The 25929-nt window shown below is 35.1% G+C and overlaps 1 protein-coding gene across 1 annotated transcript in view; it reads right to left on the reverse strand.

The window, feature by feature from the left end:
- Positions 1–1305: 1305 nt before the first annotated feature.
- Positions 1306–25929, reverse strand: part of LOC150109622 (cyclin-dependent kinase 14-like) — a 185514-nt gene continuing 160890 nt past the window's right edge. Inside the window, exons 14-17 of the mRNA XM_090402788.1 lie at positions 25132–25229; positions 15647–15737; positions 12188–12308; positions 1306–2623 (exon numbers count right to left, since the gene is read on the reverse strand). Coding sequence (XP_090258914.1) covers positions 12211–12308; positions 15647–15737; positions 25132–25229 — 287 coding nt within the window. The 3' untranslated portion in view covers positions 1306–2623; positions 12188–12210. The remainder of the gene's footprint in view (positions 2624–12187; positions 12309–15646; positions 15738–25131; positions 25230–25929) is intronic.

A 25929-nucleotide genomic window follows, 5' to 3' on the forward strand; every position in this document is an offset into this window, starting at 1 on the left:
CAAGAACATGAAACAAAAGAGCATGCATGTTAGATGCAAGGCATCTTTCTGCTCAGTTTTTTAAAGATAGTTCTAAGTTTTCAGAGTGTGTAAACATGGATAATCAGGATATGCAATCAGTAAATTAAGTCTTTAAAAAAACCATGCAAACAAGTATGAAAATCAAGATACAGATGGAATGTAGCAGTTCAGAACTGCCTTGAAAGACGAAAAAGGATAAATGAAATCAAAAATTTAACGTAGAACACACTATGGAAGAAAAACTGCTAATAGAAATTTAGTAATAAAATCTTAACTGTTTTACTTCAATCTATACAACTCTCAAGAGTAAATTTGATGATCAATAAGGACCAAACAGTAAGAATATGAATGGTATCTAGAGGTTAACAAGAAAATTTTAAGTTTTCTTCTTAAAATTTTAATAAATTCAAGACATTCTTCAAAGTGTATGTCTTAAAAAGAAGTTTTGATGTGTATGAGAGTGTGCACTTGCTTCATTGGGATATTTATGAGATTTTTTTTTATTTAAACAAAAATTAAAGTGCTTAAAAACGAATCTCTACTACAGTATACAAAGACTTTCAGGCTCCTTTTATCTGAGTTTCTTTACATTACGCATGACTTTTAACAATTCTTTATGCAGAATTCAATTGTGACTATGATATTTTACTTATCCCCCACCCTTCTTTTTACATCCTTTTTTTTTTTGAATGTATATTTAATTGTTGTGCCTAAAACACCTAAAACATATCTTTGTAGCAAAAATTATAAGTTTAGAAAATCTAATTACCCTATTATGATTATCATAAAAACTACTCAAAAAACTATGTGCAAAAAAAAAAACAAATTCCGCAAAAAAAAAGAAAAAAAAAATATCATACAGACAAAAAAATTATGTTCTTGCTTTAATACTTTACTCAAGTGTAAACAAAGTTTGCACATATTTCACAGAAAGAGTTTATTTACACTTAGATAAAGGATTAAAACAAGAGAATAATTTCTTGTTTTCAAGTATTTCGAGTATACTATATAATCAAGTGAAAAAAATAAATAAAAATAAAAAAAACCTTTCACTATCCAAAAATCTTAACCTGGAGGACCAAATGGTAATCTCATTCTAATGAAAAGAAAAGATAAATAATTTTTTGGCATTCATTTTTAGGTTGGTATTAATAAAAAAAAAAAAAAAAAAAAAAAAAAAATATTAATACAATATTACCAATATCAGCAACTGAAGTTTAAAACTCCATTCGTTCATCTAAAAGATAAACTAATGATTTATATAATACTACTTGAAGTGCTTTTGAATAACAGATATTTATGGACTTTTAAGAAATGCTCCTCTATATGAAAAGAAATATGGACAGTTTCTTTTCCCCCCTTTCTTTTTTTTGGTAAACAAGGAAAATGTAAGTTAACATCTACAACTGAAAAATAGTTATAATAATCTATTACAGGAAAAATAGTTTTTTCCTTCCTTCATTTTTATGAATAAATTAACGCTAAGTACATAAAGGACGTTACATTGGAATAAAAGTACTAAAGCTTATATTTGCAACAAAATTAGATGCAAAATGTTAGTATACTTATATGCTGTGGTGATATTACTTGTGTGCTAATATACTATTCCAAATTGTTATTTGGCTCTTTAAGAAGCAAGTAGGAGAGAGTTAGGTGTTTAGTAAATAATAGCACCAAAACACCCAATAAAAAAGATCATACAGGTTAAAATGAGCAAACCTGTAATTCCAAATTGTTACATTCATTAGTGTGTACTATATATACAGTAATCTACAGGTTAGTAGTGAAAATAAATATTTTGGGTATCTAATAAAATTACTTTTCCCAACAGTAAAGTGATATACCAAATGTAAAAAATAAACCTTTGTATCTCATATGATAACACTGATTCAACACAATGCTTTTAATTAACTTTCAACATTAAAAATGCACCATGAAGATTACTGTAAACTTGGAGATATGAAGAAGATATAATGGTACAACAAAATGCTTTATATACTATTCTCCCAACTTGATTAGGAACTACATAACACTCATAAAAGTTTGGCTATCTCCATCACTTTGATTTGCTTTTGTGCTTCAACAAATTTTTACTCTAAGCATCAAAAATTTCTCCAATTCCACAACAAAAGTTAGGAAACCTATGGTTTTCCATATAGTCATAGCAATATTGCATTATTCCATCAGGAAAAAATGTGTACAGGAAGAGGCACTGACGGGTTGCACTAACTTATGTATAAGAACGTTACACTATGCACAGTTGAAGATATTAAAATGCATTGCAAATATGTCAAAATGTTCTGGATACCATGATGGACTCCAAATAGTCCGGAGTGCACATCAAATGGCATAGTGCAAGACAAACATACATAGGAACACAAATCACAGGGAACATTTAACATTAATCCACCAAATGTTCTCAAATCCCACCTTTCAAAGCACAAACTGTTTTTTATGCATTTGTTTCTATTTTGCATATGTGATGTGGACCCACAAGCCTTCAGTACTGTGAGGTTCTTTTGGCATTTGAGACTACAATAGCAACTTTAATGAAAGCAGTTCATACTTTACTTCCTCTCTATACACAGAACAAGTTCAGTATCTGAAATAAAAAATAATTATTATTTCTCATCTTTGCTTATTTCTCATCTATGGTTTTCTCTTTGGTTAAATTATAATTTATTCTTACGTGAATGCAATCCTTCAATGCTTTATTTGGCAAAAGATTTCTACAATCACCATGACATCATAAACAAGTGGGTAAAATATTTTAAGTTATGAAAAATATTTAAAGATACAAGATATAAGGAATAGGTTAAATAATTGTGATCAATAGGTATGTGAAATTTATACTAAGGCTTATTCATAAGTTATATAACATTCTTGGGGGGGAAGGGAGGGAAGGAGTTTGTGGATGACACCAAGGAGGGACATCTGATAATACAGTTAACTGCCAATTATTATACCTTCAAATGTAATTTTAAAAACAAACCTTCAATTAACCAATTCCTGAATGGATCAGTGTTCAAATGACTTCTGGTATAATTGTACCAGAAGCATTATACAATTGTTCCTTGTTATGAAAACCATTCAATTATCTGATGGCAAACTGATGTCCTGCTGGTTGGATAATTGAGGGATTATTGTATAGGTATCTACTCCATGGGGTTAGAAGACACATTGTGGGAGACCCATATGGTTCATGAAAAATTCTTTGCCAACAATTCATTGCAAAAAAATTCATCATAGACAAAATCTGAATAAACCAATCAGAACTCTGAAAGCATTCATACGTCTGCAACTCATTGCAGGGTAAGTTAATGCATTAACAATATTTTGAGCACTAGCCCATAAAAATGTCCGAAAATAAAAAACGATTGTGATATTCTTCAAAATTCAAGTTAAAAGTCATTGATTATGCAAAAACATGGAAATAAAGCTTCAGAGAGACAGTTTGGACCTCTTCCCACTGAGTGTATAATTAGACAGTGGAGAAATTAAGAAGAACAACTACTTGAGATGCCAAAAAATTAAGACTTGGATTATGGAGCAGCATCAGAGTGGGATATGTGTGTCAACCAAGCTTATTCAATATGAGGCAAGAAGGTTTACAAGAGAAATGAACATTGTTGATTTCACAAAACGGTGCTTCAACTTCATGAAGAGAGAAGGGTTGGCCATGAGATCACGAACCAAGTTAGCTCAGAAAATGCCACCAGCTTATGAGGATAAAATCCAACAGTTTTACTCCTATGTCATAAAACTTTGGAAAAAATATGCTTTTGAACCAAGTCAGATTGCAAACATGGATGAGGTGCCTTCCAAAAGAACTGTTGATATGAAAGGGGTCAAAACAAGTGGTCATGAAAAGACACACTATACTGCTGTCCTTTCTTTGAAGACTGCTATGAAGATGGTACCAAACTGCCTCCTATGCTCATTTTTAAGAGGAAAATGTATCCTATGGTGTTCTTGTGCAAGTTCATGAGAACGGCTGGGTGAATGAAGATATCATGGCTATTTGGTTTGCAAAGATTTGATCCAGAAGACCTGGAGGGCTCTCGAAGAGGTCAGTGTTTGATCAGTTCCTAGCACATTTAATAGAAAAGACAAAAAGGGTTGCAGCAGATATGCGAACACAGCTAGCAGTTATTCCTTATACAGCTTCCAGGGATGACCTCTGGTTCTCCCCCAGTCTCTCACCATTTTATGAAAAACCTCTTCAATATTAATCCTATAACAACCCTTTACCAACTTGTATGCCTCTATCATATTACCCCTCCTCCTATCCACTAGACCCAAAATTGCATCTTCTCAACCTTTCTTCACAGTCAACATTCCAGAGATCAGAAACTATTTTAGTCAATTGTCTCTGGACCCTCTCCAACAGTTATTCATCATTTTGAAAACTAGGTGACCAAATCTGTGCACAGTAGTCCATATGTGGCCGAGAGCTTTATACATGGAACCAGAATCTCCTTCTAACAAGTTAGTGTCCTCTGCATCATTGCCACTGTGTTGTCCTCATAATTTTAGCAATGTGTTCTCTAAATTTCAGATTTAGAGAACACATTGCCCTTATCCATCATCCCAAGATATTTTATTTCCTTCCCTCCAATAATATATCCCCACCAAGAGTAAATTCTACATCCCATCTTTGTTTTCCAAATTTTAAAACCTTACATTTTGCAAGAACTGGCATTCCCACTCCCATGCCCATTCACTCAGTCTTTCAAATGGTCTTGTAAGGTCACAACATCTGCTCTACTCCTCATAGTTCATCCCGACTTTTGCATAATCTGCAAACAACTGAATATACCCATTCAAATCTTCCCCACTATCATTAACATGCAGGTTAAACAGCAATGGCCCCAAAACTGACCCCTGAGGTGCACCAATAGCGACTTTCCTCTTCTGGGATATTGCTTCCCCATACACAACTTGTTGATACTCAATAAACAGCCAATCTTCAATCCAATGCACTAATCTAATATCCACCCCCATCCATTCTAAAATAATAAACCTTAACAGGAAAATTATGGAATTTTTTTTTACTGAAAGTTTAGAAGATGAGGTGCTTTTTAATTATAGGATATCCATGCATTTTGGAACTGACCCCACATTTTCTGCATAGTAAAGAGATTTTGAAGGCTATTATTGTTTTGCAAGGCTATTTCAAGACTATACTTGTACCTCTGAGTAATTATATTAAAGAGAATGATGATAAACGTACATAAATCCTTTCATGATGTAAATCAGCTTAAGGCAAAATTCCCAACTGCAGTTGGAATACTAATGTTCCCCTTATTTCCCAATACTAGTATTTTATGAAATGAAGAAATTATAAAATTGATTTGATAATATTTGTCTTCTTGACTGAAAAAAAAAAGGAAAAACACGTATGTGCATGCTCTCAAAGTGAAATACATAGTTAATTCTCTTGTGAACAGTTCAAAAATAAACTGTAATCAGGAATATCTAATAGCTGGCTGCCAGTCTGGTTGGCCAAGTGGTTAACATACCTGCTTTCCAACCACATAGTTAATTCTCACAAACCAGTGGTATTTAAGGGAGAAAAAAAAAATTAACATTTTAAGAAAGAAACAAATTAGGGAACTCGCCAATCAGTAAAATACAAAATATTAATTTCACTTCATAAAGAATAAAATTAAAAAAACCTTAATAAAATCAAATTAAATAAATATTTAATATTTCTAAAATATTTCTTGTTTTGTGTTTGTTTTTCATATGTATCATTATACTTTTCTAGTGAATTTTGAATTGTCAGCAAAGAACGGTGTAGACACAGACCCACACTAACCTTTAATTACACACAACTGAGGGTACTCGCAACTACTTCTGACAATTCATTCCACTGCTCTACAAGCAAAAATCTAGTTTACAAACCCTTAACACAACTTCCAGAAATCTATTTGTCACATATTGAAAAATTTCTTGTGTCAATCTTACAGAACCCTTTTTAGTAACTTATACATTTCTATCATGTCCCTTCCCTTCTGTTTTGCCTATCAACTAAACCTTGCAACTCACATACCCTCAATCTATCTTCATAGGGAGCATTTCACAAACCTGTCACCAGCTTGGTCACTTGTTTCTGGATCCTCCACTTCATCCTGAACCCCCCCCCCCCCCCAAGAAAACCAGGTGACCAAATCTGGCAATGGCATAATCATAGCCTTATAAAGAGGGATAAATAAACTTCTTATCTTGACTTTTTTTGTGTTTTTTAACATCCAAGTAATCCTTTAAATGTATTTTGCCAATTTTTGCAGTATGCTCTCTAAACTTTGTCCACCATTATTTGTCCATCCATAGTCTTATTAGTGTCCTGCAATCCAGTACCATCAATGTGATACATAATATACTTTTCATCCTGAAGTGCATAAACTTACGTTTTGCAACATTAAATCGACAACCATTAGCTTTTGCCCACAATGTCTATTTAAATCATTTATCTATTTTGCATCATCAGCAAACAACTCAATTATTATTATTCAAAAATAAATGCACATTACAGTTGATTCATAATGTGCATATTGGGATTTGGGTAGGTCTTGTTAATGCATTATAGTAAGTTTTCTATGAGAGAAGAAGAATGCTGCTTTATTATTCACTGATTCACTTTTAATTTCATTCCTGGAAACACTGACTGAGGTTTATAGTTTATATGAATTTTCAAGTCCTAGTTTTCAGATTCTTAATCAGGTTGAAAGATTCAGTTCAGCAAATTCTTGTTCTAAAATAATGTACAATGATACCAAACAAGAGTGATTAAAGCCAAGTGCTACAGAGAGGAGAATGTCAATAATTATGGTTCTAAGTTGAATAATATTAGTCTACCACAGGACACAGAGCTAAAAGCAAATAATGAAAAAATTAGCTCTTTGAAAATAGTAACAGCCCAAAAGCACAGTTCTTCTTCTTCTCTGCAGACATCTTTATGGTATGCACAATTAAATAATTTTAATTGTTGACTCAATTGAGATCTATTAATAATAATACATTAATCACAGAGAATCATGCTCGATGCTGTATGTCATACTGTGCGTTAGTAATTCAACTCATGTTCAAAAACTACTATGGAAGTAAGTGGAATGCACTGCCACACTATATTTTGAAAAGACTGATGTACAACATGATATATGGCACTCATCAAGATCTGTGATGAGTGTATTATTAATACTAGATCAATTGAGTCAATAATTATTAAAATTAAACTAAATTTATTATACTCTAACCAAGTGAAAAATAAACTTTCAATTTCTTTCTCTAAATCCAGAGTAAATTATTAAAATTCTTTATGCATGATAAACTGGCCTGGACTTCTGTTTCTTTTTTCCTCCAAATTAGTTTATTACTTGTTAGCACTTCAATATTATAATATCTAACAATCTGTTCTTCTAAGACACTTCTGACTGAATCAATCTACCTGGAATGGGCAAATGACTCAACTTCTTAAATTTTGGTCCTCAAATCTTAATCTCTTCTTCATCTTGTTGTATGCCTTTCCTAACACTGAAGTAATTTTCTTTGATGACTGCAGTATACATAATTCTGAGTGACTTAAATTTATCTATTTCTGCTAATTATTTTACTGCACATGATCCCATTTAGTATTTTTCTCTATTTAGTATATAATAAATACTGGATCATCATTCTCCCTCCCTTCAACTGAAAAATAGCCACCAGCAAATAAGTTTAATGTTTTTCTTATACATTAGTCATGTTTTTGAATGAAAATTCATATTACAATATATGTAAAACACAGGGAGACAAAATTTACATACCTAATTATCATTTTTCGGAATAATAATATAAAAATAACCATTATTATTATTATTATTTCGGGCAACTCCAAGGAGTCGACAGACTCATCGAGGGAGGCCCTAACATCATGTCAAGAACAACTATTCGACATTCACACAGTATCAATCACACCTCGCCTTGAACTCATTCACGGTCATAGCACACACAACAGAGTCTGGCAGCTTATTCCACTCATTCACCACTCTCCAAGTAAAAAACCTAGCTCTAACACTCCTGTTAACCACATTCTTGCCCAGCTTCAATGTATGGCCCCTAGTCCTTCCACCACCAGTCCTATTCTCAAAAATATCTTCTGGATTAATCTTATAGAAACTCTTCAGTAATTTGAATGTCTCAATCATATCACCCCTTTTCTGCCTATCAACCAATTTTTGCAACCCACAAATCTTCAACCTGTTCTCATAAGGTTCATTCCACAGACCTGCTATCATCTTGGTCACTCGTCTCTGGATCCTCTCCACCTCCTCCCCATCAAGAATAAACCCTGGCACCCATATCTGGGCACAGTAGTCTAGATGGGGTCTTATCAAGGCTCGATACAGAGGAACAATAACTTGTTTGTCTCTGCTTGTTAAAGTATTTTTCAGAAGCCAAGTGATTTGATGAGCTGATTTAGCCACTTTTGCAATGTGTCCCCTAAACTTCAACTCCCTATCCACCAACACTCCCAAATCCCTGGCCTCATCAATCTCCTGGAGTACGGTTCCACCAATGTGATATACTGCTGCTAATCTTTTCAACTCAAAATGCATAACCTAAACTTTGCCACATTAAAGTGATATCCATTTTCCTTGGCCCAGTCCTCCAAACTATCCAAATCATCTTGCAAAATTTTGACATCCTGTGCACTCACAATTGCTCTACCCAACTTTGCATCATCAGCAAACAAGTGAACACTTTCTCTCAGATCCTTTCCTATATCGTTAATGAACAAATTGAAAAGTAGTGGTCCAAGAACAGAATCCTGCGGCACACCACTAGCCATCTTTTGGACTCAACTCCTGGATAAACCACTCTCTGGTATCTCTCCATCAACCACCCTCCTATCCATCTCACCAACCCTATATCCATCCCTGTCTGCTCTGGTTTACTGATTAGAGTTCATGTGGTATCCTGTCAAAGGCCTTGGCAAAGTCCAGTAGAATCACTGTAAACCCATTACCCTTATCCAGTTCAGCCGTCACTGTATTATAAAACGTGAGCAAGTTACTGAGGCATGATCTACCCCTAACAGAACCATGTTGTCCCCCATACAGTATCCCATTTTCATCTATCATGTATTCTTCTCTTGACTAATTTCTCCAAGACCTTGACAATGATTCCTGATTTGCTAATTGGTCGGTAATTTACAACAGCAGTCTTGGATCCTCCTTTATGCAGTGGAACTATTTTCCCCTCTTTCCTCCCCCTCGGGACTAACCCAGACCCGAGACTCAAATTAAACAAAATGGTCAAGGGTACTGACAATTCTTTAGCCGCTTCACGTACGACATGAGCTGGTATACCATCCAATCCCACAGATGTATTGACTTTGAGGTTTTGCAATAGACTACTCACCTCCACTTCGTTCACCACAATTCCCGTATAATCTATTGGTTCATTTATTTCTGCAATGTCACCACCTGGATGATATATTCTTGCAAAGTGCTCACTCAGTAATTCAACTATATCAACTGATTCGGTTACCTCCCTACCATCGGCATTTTTTAAAATCATTCTGCCATATACATTTTTTGTTTTACTTGCAACATATTAAAAAAATTGTTTGGGATCCTCTTTAGCCTGCATGGCCAATGTTCTTTCATAATCCTTTTTTGCTTTTCTTACCACACTCGTTACCCTTCTGGCCTGCGCTTTATACCATTCATGTACCTGCCGGTCACCTTTCTCCTTAAATTCCCTCCATAGTAGATTCTTTTTTTGCAGCTCAAGCTTAATGGCGTTATTCATACATTTAACCCCTACTTGATTTAGGTATACAGTCAGCCATTGCTTCATGCAAACACTTCTTAACCGCCTCCCATGCACTATCAACTTCTAGCCCTTGCAGTTGTCCATGCCATGGCACTGAACAAATCAAACTCCTATTCCACACCTTCAGCCACCTCCCAAGTCAAGACCCTATGATCACTCTCACCAACTGGTGGCAGCGTGGTCATATTCGTTACAACGAAATTCTCAGATGCAATTATTAGGTCAAGCACTCTCTGACCTCTAGTATTTTCCATTACATGCTGTCGCAGATAGTTATCCCTTAATAACCACATAAAATCCAATTCCTTCCTCCCATGTCCTCTCCTCCTTCCAATCAATGTTACCATAGTTGAAATCTCCCATAATAATTACCCTCCTTCCACTCATTTCTTCTATTTGCTTATGCATACTATCTCCACCATCTATTCCATCACCTAACCGTATATTTTGTTCTGCTAGTTTCAATCTCACACCAAATAGCCTCAAATGTGCTCTTTTCTCTACCCTGCAGTTCCACTTCTATTCTCCTTGGCTGTAGCTCATCAGCTATCATCAATACCACTCCTCCCCCATTTCATTCTCCCTGTCAGCCATGTTTCACTAATGCCAACAACCTGTGGTCTGGAAGTGCCAACCAAGGCCAAAAATTCTTCCTTCTTGTTCCTAATATTTCTGGCATTAGTATACATGAATTGCAGAAGCTGATTTGTCCTATCCCTATTTTGATACCTTATACTAACTATCCCATTCTGATTCGTGGTCTTTCCTACTCGCTTGGGCATATTACACACATTCACACACTCAACTGTCTCCCTAAAGTCTGCATATCTACTCCCCCCCCTCCTAATAACTCTAGTTTCCCTGATTCTGCACATTCACTTCTACTACATTCGACACACCTTTTCAAGTCTCCATACACCAAATCCATTCAAATACAAACCATCCATTTTATATAAATCCTTTTGCCCATCGAACTCATTCCACACATCCACAAATTCTGCACCACTTATACTGCATAATTCATGCATAGTCATTAGCAATTATGGCCCTCCTTCTATACTCTTCACTGTCATACCGCGGCAACAGACTCACCATCCTAACTCTCTCACTCTTCTCTTTTGCTACCTCAAGCAATTCCTTCACATCCTCACTCATAGCCATTCTGTTTCCTTTCAAATCAATTGTACCTGCTACCACTATCAATTCTTTCACTCGTTGCTTTTGCATTGTAATTGACTTGCTTACGTTCTTAACGTTCGCACGAGGTTGGTACGATTTTGTTAAACTCTCAACTAACGCACCTCTTACTAAGGAATCTCCATACAACACTCGCTCTTTCATTTTGTTTACACTCACTATCATACCCTTATTTTTTCTATCATACTTTTGCCGATAATCGGTATGCTTGGTAAACATTTTTGCCAATGCTCCAGCTGCTGATTTGTCCTATGTATCACTCCACGTAATAGAGCAATCTCGCTCATTGCATCAGTGTCATCATTTTTATTCTCCGATGATTCATTCAATCGTTCTGTATGTTTACCTTCATTCTCACTTTCAACGCCACTCTCACAGCTATCAGGTACTACCTCGCAAATATTACCATTCATACCTCGCATATCACTGTTATCTAGATTCTCACTTTCAACGACGATATCACTCACACGACCTGAAACACCCTTCAAATCCTTACATTCTTTACACTTTTTGCACACATTCACTCCACTATCGTTGTTTTACCAGACCCCAACCGCTCTCCTTAATGCATACATTTCGCAAATGGTACACTGAATCAAATCCTTTAAGTTAAAATTTTTAGACAAATATGGCGACCTGGACGCCATCTTTGTATTCCTCTTTATGGGAGCCATGTGCACAGATAATCGTATCTATCAATTTACTATTAAATTGATAGATACGATGTTGTGCTGTCATAGTAACCTGAACATTTCCTGAGATATAACCCAAAGGGGTACATCTTAGGAAATTGATGATGATCATGAATTACTATTTTTCATAAGGTCTTCAAATCTGCATTTGCACTAATTTTCAAGAATGATCTTTATAAAAATGGCATGGTACAGTTTTATTAGTTTTTGTGTATGGTTTTTTTTTCCCAATTAAATGTTTGGATAGAAAACCTTATAGTCAGCTATTAAATGTACAATGGCGCTGAGATTAAAATTCTAACTTGCATATATGTGCATCACTTAGTAAAGTAATATAATCATTTATTTGTTGAAAACTGAATTATTATAAACTATTAGATACAGTAATTTCAAATTACTCTATTTGAAATTTCAAACAAATGATCTTTAAAAATGCTTAAATATCACTTACTCACCTTATCACAGAAACTGACCAGTTTCAACGGCGCAGCTTGGCTGCTGCCTTAATCACAGACATTGGATGATTGCAAGCCTCTCGATATAACTTGCAGCCAGGAACATTAAATACTGAAGCCTCTGCAATAGAGCATTTCCAGTAAGTTAAAGGTAACTTATAATTCTATATACAGTTGACTCTCACTATAGCAAATTTGTAGGGACCACATGAATAGTTTTTTTTTTTTTTTTTTTTTTTTTTTTTACAGTCGGGAGTTTCATATAGCAAATTTCTTATGGTAATTGGAGCTTTGATTGGGACTTTCCAGTAATTTGGTATGGTGAAAGTTTACTGTAGTTAAAATAGTAGAACTATGCACTTTAAAATTTCTTACTTTTATTATTACACGCAAGATCTTCATGGGATCACAAAGCTCAAAGAAGGTCCATCTTAACAAAGTTTATCATACCACAGCTTGAACTTGTTCACTCTCTGTACTCTCACCACCCATTCAGGCAATGCATTGCATGGTCTAACAACTTTCCAATATAACAAAATCATGAAAACAGCTGTTTAACTCACACAAACTATTCCCACTAAATCACAATTAGCTTAAGCTAGATTTAAACACAATATAGAATTGCCTCTGAAGTACAATTAGAATTACAAAGACATGCACCCTTTGATTAGAAAAACGCTAATTTGATTTTTTCCATAATGAGAGGAATTTTTGTGTGTTCTTTAACTGGGGAGAATTAGTCAATAAAACTGGTTTTTCTGGCAAATCAGCAGGAGAACAGATGCAATTATTATTATGCGGTATCTCTATGGAGTCTGGAGGATCATTGTAGGAGACTCACTTTAGTGTGGGTCTCCTACGTTGATCCTCCAGACTTTCACAGGCCTCTTTAAATTTAGATTTATATAAAATAATAAAAAACAACACAAATGCATACAATTCACAATGGAGATTGAAAAGCAGAACACACTTCTGCTTCTAGATACAGTTGTCACATGTCTTCCTTCTGGCAGTCCTTCCTTCACTGTTTACCGGAAACCTACACATACCGGTGGTAGGAGTTTATACAACATAAACTCCTACCATCACCCAACACAAAATCTAGGTGTCATTAACACACTAAAAAATAAAACAAACAAACAAAAAAAAGGCTTTCGAAGATTTGCTCCAATGAACAAGCACTTAAAGATGAATTGAAATTTATCAGCAATACCTTCCTAAAAAATGGCTACAGCCAAAATACTATCAACAAAATTCTTCACAAGACCTCACTTAAAAACAAAAATAAAATAGACTACAATAAAACTGCAACCATTCCATACATTAAAGGGATATTAGATAAAATAAACAGAATACTACAGAAATAGAACCTTAAAGTCACCATTAAACCTCCTACAAAATTAAACAACTTACTCAACTTATCCAAGGATCCACTCCCTCTCGCTGGCCCACCCTGGAGTATAACTATATTCACTGCACCTGTAATTTCCCCTATATAGGAGAAACAGGACACACAATTCCTATCAGACAAAAAGAACATAAACAGCACATTAATCAACCATCCTTAACAATAATGATGGTCTAAAAATTCCAAGATATGGAAGGCACATATTCTACCTACATAACCTTTCTCCCTAATAGTTAATTATAAATAGAACTATAGGTAATCCAGGACCTTAAATCTAATATAACAATTCTCATGTTACATTAGGAACATTATTTTTGCTGTAATAAAACTATCTATAGGAAAAATTTTTCCCTGATGCAGTCTTAAATAGAATATAGCTTTGATGTAGTTATTTTATTTTATTTCAATATTTCACTAGGGGTCAGGCCAGTAGAGTAACTGTTGATCAAATCATTGTCTCTTTAGCATACTGTGTGAAATGTAATATAGCTTGTCTCTGTATATATACGTGTATACTCCAGATAATGACCTTAATATGAAGGTTGAAACATCGGGAAATTAAAATTATTTCTAACATGGTTGTAGAGTCCATAATTTGTCTAAAATGAATTACCTGCTTTACATTGTTTATTATTACATGACACCTCCAGGGAGTCTAAAGACTCATCAAGGGAGGGCACCTGCTCTATAGTTCTCTGTCTCCACCAACTACAACAAACCACATCTACACCAACGCGATCTACCGCCCATCACCACCACAGCTTGAACTTGTTCACAGACAATCACAAACATCCATACCTACAGCGAGATTTGAACCAGCAGCCTTTTTTTTGGCTGGAGAGTGGATATGTTAACCACTCGGCCAACCAGGCTGGCTATTCATGTTAAAATTTTTTGCTAGAGTTGTTAATTGTTATTACTTATTTTTTTTGGTTATTCATGTAATTATCCTGATGAAATGAAACAAAAAAATTTAAGGAAACAACTAGTTGAGAAAATAAAAAAATAGTTTCTATTTGATATCTTTTGTGGATTAATACCAGATAACATATTACTAGAATATCTTATCGTCACAGAAGCCTATGCAACAATATCCAAGAAATTCTTTGAATTATTTTACCACCTTTTGCAATATGCTCACTGAACTCCAACTCTTTGTCCATCACTATCCCCAAGTCATTGTCCTCATAAATTTCTTGCAATCCAGTACCATCAATGTGACACACATTATACTTTTCATCCTGAAGTGCATAAACTTATATTTTGCAACATTAAATTGATAATCATTATTATTATGCGACACTTCCAGGGAGTCCAAAGCCTCATCGAGGGAAGGCTTACTCCACAACCCTATAATCCTTATCCTTTTGTCCACAATGCCAATTTATTTAAATTGTTCTGCAGGATATCTACATCACATTTATAAACTATTGCTCTCCCCAGTCTTGCACCATCAGCAAACTATTGAATATCTCCCCTTATATGTTTCGCTATGTTATTGATATCATCGTATGTTACGCTTTTGCGCAGGACCGGGTAAGCTTCCGTAACTGATAATCCCACAGAATAGGTTGGTTGCTCCTTATTCCCGGTGGTATCCCATGTCTGTCAAAGCATGTGTTCACGGGGGCAAACCTGGTTTGCTTGCTTGCAGGATGAAAAACCCCAGGACAAACTGGGGAAAAAACCCTGCTGTCCACGACCAATACCGGCTATGGCTGAGGAAGATCCTTGAGCTCCTTACATCGTTGACAGGAATCAAACCTTACTTATTGATATACAGAACCCAAATAACTCTACTAGTCATCCTCATTCTCCTAGATTACACTCCACCATATACTGCTCGTGTCTGTCTGTCACCCCCCCCCCAAATCCATGTTACTAGCTTCATATCCAGCTAGTATTATTACAATTAGCAGACAAAAATAGAATGCAGTGGCTGGTAGATGGTTTAGAATATACAATCAACTATGTTGTGTAATGTAGAGTGGTCTCCCATAATGCGCTCGACTCCATGGAGGTATCATATAAGAATAAGCTGACAAACTTACGTTCAGGCAGATCATACACTTTTGAGGGCAATTCCAAGAAGTATTTGTGGTGTAGAGCTTCAGAAGCAGAGATCCTTTTGTCTGGATGAAGCTAATAAAATAAAGAGCCCGATTAATAAATAAATTATAATATAAGCTATACAATTATAGTGCAACACAAAACTAAATGCATACTAAGTTATTAACAGTCACTGGCAGTGACTTAAGCAATACAGTGAGTCACTGTATTGCTTAAGTCACTGCTTAATTATTTTTATTACAAGAATCATTAGGGCAAAATTCAACCATATGTAACTACAGTTACAAGTTGATTACCAATCTACCACTTGTATTCAACAGAAAACAGCCTGCTAAATTAAATGTTAAATCCAATTAATAAAAGTACACACTTTGAAAACAGCAAAAACTTCTCAAAAGCATACTTTTTCTCCTTGTCCACTTCCACATTTAAACGATTTATGATCAATCTGGAACAACTGTTTCTTATTACTGAAGCCGGTGTCCCTTAAGAAATTCAGTGTGATTGCAGAAAATGAAAGGGATATGTCCTCTGCAGACATCTCTTCTGATTGCATTATTTAACTGAACAAATCAAAAACTAGCATACATGTTTTGTCTTATGTGCTTTACAGTTGCTTGAAAAATTCAGTCCATCTGAACAAAATCAAGGGGGGAGGAAATCTACATACTTAGAAGATATTTATAGATTGAATCATTCAATCAGTCAATTTCAACCAAATCCACCTATTCCTGGCAATGCTTAAGTGGATTTCATCTACTGAAAATTTCAGCAGATGGAATCAAACCAAAATGAAAAGGATGGGGTGATAGGAGTACTTCTTCCACAAATGTTTTCAAAACTTGCATTATTCAATTAATTTTGATCAAATTTGGAATATAACTACCTTACATTGTATAGTACAGTTATATTCCAAAGAATCCACTCCCAAGAAATTCAGTCTAATCAAACTTAAAAATGAAGAGAGGAAATTACAAGGGAGATATTTTTATCTAGAAACACTCTTACAAATCATTGTGCAACTGATTTCAATCAAATTTGGCATATTGAAATATAGTGTCATCATAACTAAATTCCTCATATGTAACCCTCAAAGTGGATGTACAATGCTATGATAGTACTACATGAAAAGTTTACATTATTACTAACTTCTGCTAACTGTGAGGATTGACAGAATATTGTCAGATCTTGTATTTTGGTCTTCTAGGTACTTTTCATGACATTCTGGCATTAAGCAGAATGAGCAGCAGATGTTTTAATGTTTACTATCCATGATTAGCTGTGCTCACACATTCCCAAATGTTAACAATGTCAAGTTGCTAATATCTTTGTTTTTAATATGATATTATATTATATGATAATGTTAGAATCATATTATATTGATGCTGTGTATTCACTCCTCTGATCTTTCTAAGAACTCTTATCTGTGGTTTCTAGTCAGACAAAATCCTTTCTTTCTAACCTAGCTCTCATATCCTTAAGTTAAAACTGGTTTGACACCATTTGAACACCACTGATTTGAAGAACTCTCGTCTTACACCTGATTTAACATCATCCAATGACTATGTATAGTTAGATATAATGTCCTCTGAATACCATATAATTGTAATATTTTGAACAACTCTTCTCTTGGTACTTTGTCATATGTCTTTTCCAGATCTAAAAAACTTCAATACTGATCCTTGTTTTATTCCGATGATTTCTTCTCACCTGTCTGAAAGAGCAAATATGATCAATCCCTATTTAGCATGAACCAAAGTCATTCTTTTCAACATTTCCCTTCCATAATTTTTTTGTAGTCTTTTTGAGTATGCCTACATAAATCTAACCTGGAACTGATTAAGGAAATTCCTCTGCAATTCTCATTCACTTTTCCTTTTTCTGAGATGAATAATATGAGAGCTCTACTCCATCTTCTGATTGTGCCTTCTGAAGGTCAAAAGACTGAATAAAGTAGCTGTCAAATAAACGAATAAAGAGATTAAGCAAGGAATTTGGAAGAAGAGGATACTGTGCAGGCAGCACAAGATGAATAAAGGTAGCAATAAATTGCACAAGGAGTATAAAGGGCATGCCAGGAAGGTGACTCATTTGGTAAGAACAGCAAAACTACAGTATAACCAGAAATTAGCAAATCAAGCCAAGAAAAACCGTAGTTTTTCAGATATGTGGCAATTAGAACAAAGAATGATTATGGTAAGATGATGTTAATGGTAGAATGGTAACTGCTGCAGAAGACAGTGGATGAGGTATTCACTGATCAAATTATAAGGACATTTCATCCTAATCAAGATGAAATCATGAGAAACTCAAGTGTAGAGGATATAGGAGAGGATGGCTTAATTGTGTCAATAAGGCAATAGGATTTGATGACATACACCACATGTCTTAAGGGAATTGGCAGTAGCATGCCAGTTTAATGTCTTAAAACAGCACAGATTCCATGATAGTGTAAAGAAGGAAAATTGTTCCACTGCATAAAGGTGGTGATAAGGATGTTGGCTACAAATTATAAGCCAATCTGTATATCTGGAATTGTGGCAAAGGTACTAGAGAAATTGGCAAGAACTAGGATACAGCAATGGTTAACCCCATGCTGCAGTTATCAGCATGGGTTTGTTAAAGGGAGATCATGTTCTACTAACTTAGGTACTATTACATTGTCTTGGACAAGAGAGATACACATACAGCGGTGTACTTAGATTTTGCAAAAGCTTTTGAGAGACAAGCTGTTAAATAAATTGAAATGGATGGGATTGGATAACAGACTTCTGAGTTAGATTGGTGACTGGCTGTCAGATAGCTATCAGAAAGTTGTATATGGGGATGCAGTATCCTGAAAGAAAGGTCACTAGTGGAATGCTGCAGGAACCAGTTTTGGGACCATTGTTGTTCAATTTGTATATTAATGATACTGGGATGGGTTGAACTGGTGATATGCAGCTGTTTGCAGATGTTATGGCCTTACAGGAGGACAGATTGCATGAATGGGCTGGTAAGTGGAACTGTCAGTTCAATGTTGCAAAGATTAGGGTTTTGAAATTTGGTAAGCAATGACAGGATGCAAAGTATACATTTGGTGGGGAAACTTTAAAAGAGGTAGAGAAGATGGAGAGATCTGGGAGTGATGGTGGACAAGGACCTGAAATTAAGGGGCCACATTGCACAAGTTGTGAAGTCATCATATCACATCAGATAATGGTAGTGATGCAGAGGACCATGATGTGTAGAAATAAAGAGGTTATGATTCCACTCTATAAGGTTTTGATCAGACCTCATGTGAATTGTTGTGCAGATTTGGTGATTTGGTTTTCATGGTGGTGATGAGGATATGTTAGAAATGGTCAAGCGAAGATTCACAAAAGTGGTCAGTGGTTTTTGAAATGTGGAGTACGAGGACAGATTGAAAGAATGTAAACTGCAAAGTCTCATGAATATTATTATTATTTTTATTACCCCAAGACCCCGTGGAGTTAAAGACTCATCTAGGAAGTCCTTTTATCATACACACAGCTCATTATATCATGCCTTAAACACACTCAAATTCTCTGCAAACACCACACGCTCAGGCAAGACATTCCAATCATTTGCAACTCAGCATACAAAAAAAACCTGCTTCTCACTCCTCTACTCACACTCTCCTTATAACTTCCAGGGATGACCTCTGGTTCTCCCCTGATCTCCCACTGTTTTCTGTAGAACCTCTCCAGCATTGATCCTATAACAACTCCTTACTAACTTGTAGGTCTCTATCATCATATCTCCCCCTCTTCCTCCTATCCACTAGACTCTGTAAATTGTATCTTCTCAACCTTTCCTCATATTCGACATTCCAGAGGTCCGAAACTACCCCTGGAATACCCTCGGGGGGGGGGGGGGGGGGATATGATTGAGACAAAGTTGGTCAGGGGTTGTTATCAGGTTGACATGGAGGAAATGTTTCATAGAATATGAAGGGGGGGGGGTAGAACAAGAGGCCATTTCTGGAAACTGTATAAGGAGGGTGTAAGGAGAAGGTTCTTTGCATGGAGAGTGCTTGGTGAATGGAATGCATTACTCGAGTGAGTTGTGAATGTGAACACATTGAATCAGTTTAAGGTATAGTTGGATGAGCTTTGTGTGATAGTGTATAGTTCCCATGATGAGTCTCTGACTTCATGGAGGTCAGATGTTAATAATAATTATGAAAATACAGCTACTATAAAACTTTCATACCTCTAAGGCTGGCTTAGGTGGCCGAGTGGTTAGCATATTAGCTCTCCATCCAAAAGGTCTTATTCACTATGCTACTGTTGATTAAGATTTTTCTTGCTGGTTTCAAGACAGAAGAGTATACAGGGGATTTGAAATAGGAAGTGAGCAACATTTATTTTGAGCAGAATAAAAATTAATAACAGATTAAAAAGAAAAATATGTAAGAAAGTTTTGAAAAAAAAATGAAGGCAAAATACAGCTTTTAGAGGTATTTAGAGGTAACCTCTAGATTCCAATGTGCAAATATTATTGGGGGGAAAAAAATGAGAACTTGAAAATAATCAACTTCGAGACTCACTGGCAGACTCTGAATAAAATATTGATTGATTCAGTCATGCATGTAGTGAGTTGCTGAGGAAGTTAGAGGCAGTCATGGAAAAGAAAGCATATATAAATGCAAGTTGATCACAGGAAAATGTAAGAAAGTGAAGCATTGTGTAAAAGTGGCTAAACATAAATAATGGAAAGACTGGCAAGATAAATATCAGGAAGCTGGCAAGTTCTGAGAAGAAATTGGATAAGTGATGTGAAAGCTGAAGATATCCTAAATGTTTAGAATAATTACTTTGAAAGATTGTTAAAAACAAAAAGTGACAGAATGGTAATAGAAAATATTTAAGAGGAATGTACTTAGTGCATTCTTAAATATTTACTTTAAATATTAAAATAAACAGCCATCAAAAACCTAAAATGCAAGAGGTGTGGGAGTAGATGATATCAACCCAAAATGCTCAATTATTATTATTACTACACGAACCAGTTTCCAAAGACTCATCGAGGGAGGGGAATTACTCCACAACTCTCCGTCTCCATCACTCAATCCACCAACTACAATGAACTGCAATTACTTTCATCATCTACCAATGCCATCTACCACCGGCTACCACCACTAGTATTTTCAAACACAATAACAAACATCCATGCTCATAGTGGGATTTGAACCCAAAACCTTTTGGATGGAGAGTTAATATGCTAACCACTCAGCCAACTAAGCCAGCCTTAGAGGTATGAAAGTTTTATAGTAGCTGTATTTTCATAATTATTATTAACATCTGACCTCATTGAAGTCAGAGACTCATCATGTATCTTCTCTCTATGTGAATCCATGCACATCTTTATGTTGGATATATGGTATTAAAAATTATTAGTTCATTCTGAACAAAATTCCATCAAGTACTTACCATCATCATTAGCTTTGCAATCTTCTACAAATTTTCCCAACACATCTGATATTTATTTCAAACTTTGCTGTTTAGATCAATAACAAGGACCAACTTTTCCTTTATGTCAACTACCTTCTCTAATGACTTAAAAAATTCCTCCACTTCATCAGGAAGAAGAACCTTCTGCAGGACTACAGAGGCACAAATAAGATGTCATTGTCACCAATTCCCTATTTTGACGTTTGTCCACATCACTTCTTGAAATAGATCGTTATTCAATAAGATTATCTTCATGCTTAGTGTTAAATACTATAGCTACTCCTTCCTTTTTCTGTTCATTACTGCCCAAATATAATGTTGTATATTTGTAACCTAGAAGTATATTATCTAATTTTGTCTTTTTTTCTTAGTAACACTAATTATATTGGCATGATACTGCTCCAATTCCTCTGCAAGTTCAACTTTTTTGTTGATAGTGCCTATCTCGAATTCTTCAGATATTGAGTTTGTTCCAGTAACTGACTTTTCACTGCTCACTCTGACAAAAACACTAGGGACTATGTTTAACTGAATGATGCACCAACCATTTCATCTTGTGTTGTCACTGTCTTTTGGTTTAAGCCAATACATAATACAATTTAGTTGGCTAAATAGTGGCTAACAAAGTAAATTAAGTTCACCTAATAATTTACTTCATCAAAAAATAAATAGTGATATCTCATAAGTGCTGAGGTATCAGGTTAGCAGCAATTTTTTAGATTTTTATATAATCATCATAATGAACAATGAAAGAAGCCTGTGTAGTTCAATGGATGTGGCATTTGCACACCACGGCGCTTGCCCGCACGAAGGAAAACTTGGTTTCGAGTCTAGTCAGTGACTAGAGGAAATTTTTCTAAGCCTTTTTTCGACCGGTTCCCGAGTTAGTCGATCTCTGGCATGGGCAAGCGGTTTTTTTCTCCTGGAAACTTGGGTTTTTCGTCCTGTAAACTCAAGAAAATAGACTGTAGAACTCACACTATTTCAGACATTAAATATATTGTGTTAGGGACCATGAAATGGCAGCACTTGTTGAGCCCCATTCTCTTCACTGCGTGCTGCTTAATTAGTGATAGCCTTGGGCCAGCTATCTTTGATTGGGTACCAGTGGAGATTGAACTGTCCACTCAGTCTCCAAAAGTTAGATAGGGCTAAAAGGTCTTGCCTACTTCGTATACAGAAATAAAAAGGCATCAGCGGATTTTTTTTTTTAGCAGATGAACAATGAATTCTTGAAGTCTACACACTGTTGCAGACCACTTCTGCAGAAGCAGGAACAGGGGTAGGTTGGGGAAAGAGATTTACTTGATGACAGGTTTAAATGTAGATTTCAGCAAGTAAATCTCTTTCCAGATGTAGAGGAGGTTATGGTTCCATCATATAAAAAAAAATTGCTGTGGAGGGTATATAAAGAGAAAGGTAACCAGCAAACTCATGAACAGTACAAGGATTAGGCAAAGAAGGATGACCAGTATGGTAAGGAAGGCAAAATCAGATGACGAGAAGAAACTAGTTGAATAGACCAAGGGAAATCCCAAAGAGTTCTTTCACTACGTGGCAAGTAAAAATGACGATGGAACAATAACATTAATGAATGCTGATGGTCACAAGGTGACAGAAGCAGATAAAACAGTTGAGTTACTGAGTGACCACTTTACAAGGGTATATCATTCAAGTGAGGTTAATGCTGTGACAGACTTATGTGGGAACAGAGGTGGATGAACTGGAAGTTCTTGGGATATTACAAAATCTCAGTGTGGATACAGCTGTTGGAATAGATGGAATATCAGTTCACATTCTGAGAGAATGTACAAGGGAACTGGCAATGCCTCTGACTAGGCTTTTTAATTTAAGTCTCAGTTCTGGTAAAGTTTCAAGGGAGGTTCTACAACTGCATCAACAAGTCTTAGAACCTCCCTTATGCAAGACCAATTAGTACTCCAGGAGTGGTGATAAAAATACTGGAAAAATTGGTCAAAAAGAGAATTTAAGAATGGGTGAATAGGAATATGATGATATTATGTAAAGGGCAACATGGCTTTGTGAAGGATCACTCATGCCTTAGTAATTTAACTTATTTTCTTCTTGTAATCTGATTTTGCTTTCCTTACCATGCTGGTCACCCTTCTTGCTTGGATAAGGGAAATGTTTACATGATGATTCTGCTGGATTTTGTAACAGTATTTGACCAAATACCACATGGAACTCTGTTACACAAATTAGAACAAATGGGGATGGATATGACACTGGTTATGTGGATAAGAAGGTGGCTGCTGGATAGATATCAAAAAGTGGTATATGGAGGAGCAGAATCCAGGTGAAAACTGGTAACTAGTAGTGTGCTGCAAGGTTCAGTACTAGGATGACTACTGTTGAATTTGTACATAAATGATATATGAAATAACCTAAAAGGAAATATTCAGTTGTTTGCTGATGATGAAAATTAAACAGTGTAATAGTGAATCAAGGCGATGTGGAGAACTTGCAAGATGATTTAAACAGGCTGTCAGTATGAGAAAAAGATAACGGATATCAATTTGATGAAAAAGTGTAAAGTTATGCATTTTGGGATGAACAGATTATGAGCTATGTACCACATTAATGGAAATGTACTCCAAGAAATAGATGAAGCTAAGGAGTTGAAGTTTAGAGGTCATATTGCTAAGGTAGCTCATGAGATTACTTGACTAGTGTGTTCTTCAGTAGTCAAGTAATCTTATGAGCTACCTTAGCAATATGACCTGTAAACTTCAACTCTGTCTACTGCAACCCTAAATCCCTAGCTTCATTATTTCCTGGAGTAGTAGAGATAAGAAGTTGTTATTGCTCTTTATATGGCTTTGATAATACATCCACATCTAGATTACTGTGTTTAGGTCTAGTTTCCTGGGTTTCTTGGGGATGAGGAAGTGGTGGAGAGGATTCAGAAACAAGCAACCAAGATGAGTGGTCTGTGGAACATTTCCTATGAGGATAGATTGAGGGTGTGTGGACTGCAGAAGTTGGTTGATAGGTGAAAAACAAGGGATATGATAGAAACATTTAAGTTACTTAAAATGGTTTTACAGGATTGATGAATTTCAGCACTTAGCTAGAAGGGGGAAGAACAATCTCTGGAAGTTGAGTAAAAGTGTGGTTAGTAGAAATAGATTTTTTACTTGGAGAGTTGTGAATGAATGGAATGGATTGCCAATTGTTAGCACTTTATCTATTAATGGGTTCAAGGAGAGGTATGATAAATTGGGTCTTCTGCAATGGGTATTCAGACTCCATGGAGGTGCACATACAATAACAATAATCATATAAGGCCTTGATCATGTCAAATATGGATTACCATAATCCATTCTCATGTTCACAGTTAGCAATGTAGGCTCATACAGTCACCTGCAGTTAGCAAATAACTGCAGGCAACTTGTTTTTCTGGGATACTGCTCCTCCTATACACAATCTGTCTGTCAGCCAACTATCCAACTTACTAATCTACTATCTGACAACATTAGTTCAATTTAGCTTGTCATATAAAACTAACTTGTCATATATGGAATAGGGTCATGTTGAAATATATTGTTAATGTATTAATAAAGCAATGATTACTGCTGGGTTTTTTTTTAACTAGTTAATTCATACTGCTGACTAGCAACTGAATGCTAAATAAAAGTTAATATTCATATTTAATAAATAAATGTTATCATTTTCTGAAAAAGATGTCATTTAACAAATGGCTAATATAACATCTACTACATGTCAGATATACACAGGTGGATACATGATTGCTAATTTAATGATTAAGTGGTACCATTCTGACCTATGATGAAATAATAGCAAATACTAATAAAAAAAAAACATTTTTACAGCAATACTATTTTCTCTTTTCCAAAAGCAATGCTAATATGTTTCTATATAATAATTCAGTTTTAATCTGGCACTCTGTCAATGGATATTTCAACCTATATCTTAGACTAGTTCTATTTATCTATATAGGTGATACTTAAAAACATCTCTGAATCTACCTGAAGGAAACTAGAAGCCAGTTCCTCTGCATATTGTGTTTCTAATAGTTTTGGAAATGCCTTTGATAATGGTTGAGCTTTGTAAATTCCAAACTTTTCTGAAAAAAAAAAAAAATGATATTTTACAGAACATTGTTGACATACAGGTTTTTAAAATACACTTAAGTTTTATTCATGGATTGAAATATTCGAAAAATGAATCCTTTTTGATCCTAAGACAATTATTCCAGAGTGGAACGAATTATTATTATTATTTTGTAACTAAATTTCTATCCTGCTGAAACAACTGAGGTTTAGGTTTCAATATATCTATCTTTGAGGATTTAAGCCAGTAAAGAATTCCCCCCCCCCCCATTCCAATAAATTGTTCTGGTTCAGAGCAAAAACATTTCACTCTCAAAAAATAATGCTCCATCTGGAAAAAGGGAAAAAAAAATTATATATTTATTATATAAATTATCAATATTCTTTTTTGTTGTTAATAGTAATAATAAAAAAAGAAATACTATTTTTGCATATTTTTTTTCAATATTATAATTTTAAATTAATCCTGAAGAGTCTACATACATACATACATACATAATTAAAGAGATTTAATGACAGAAAGCCGAGTTATACCAAAATTGAAAAAACTCTTTGAATGCACAACTAGTTTTGTCTTCTTAGAAGACTTCATGTGCATAACATGAAAAGAAATACAAAAATATACGTTACAAGAGAACAACATCTTCAAATTAACTCACAAATTTATTGCTCACATTTGAACGCATTCTGGATGCCATAGTATTGCTGAGCAAC

This window comes from Typopeltis vanoorti, chromosome 2, assembly GCF_054136105.1.
Source record: "Typopeltis vanoorti isolate ZY-2024b chromosome 2, IOZ_Tvanoo_1.0, whole genome shotgun sequence".
Lineage (NCBI taxonomy): Eukaryota > Metazoa > Arthropoda > Arachnida > Uropygi > Thelyphonidae > Typopeltis > Typopeltis vanoorti.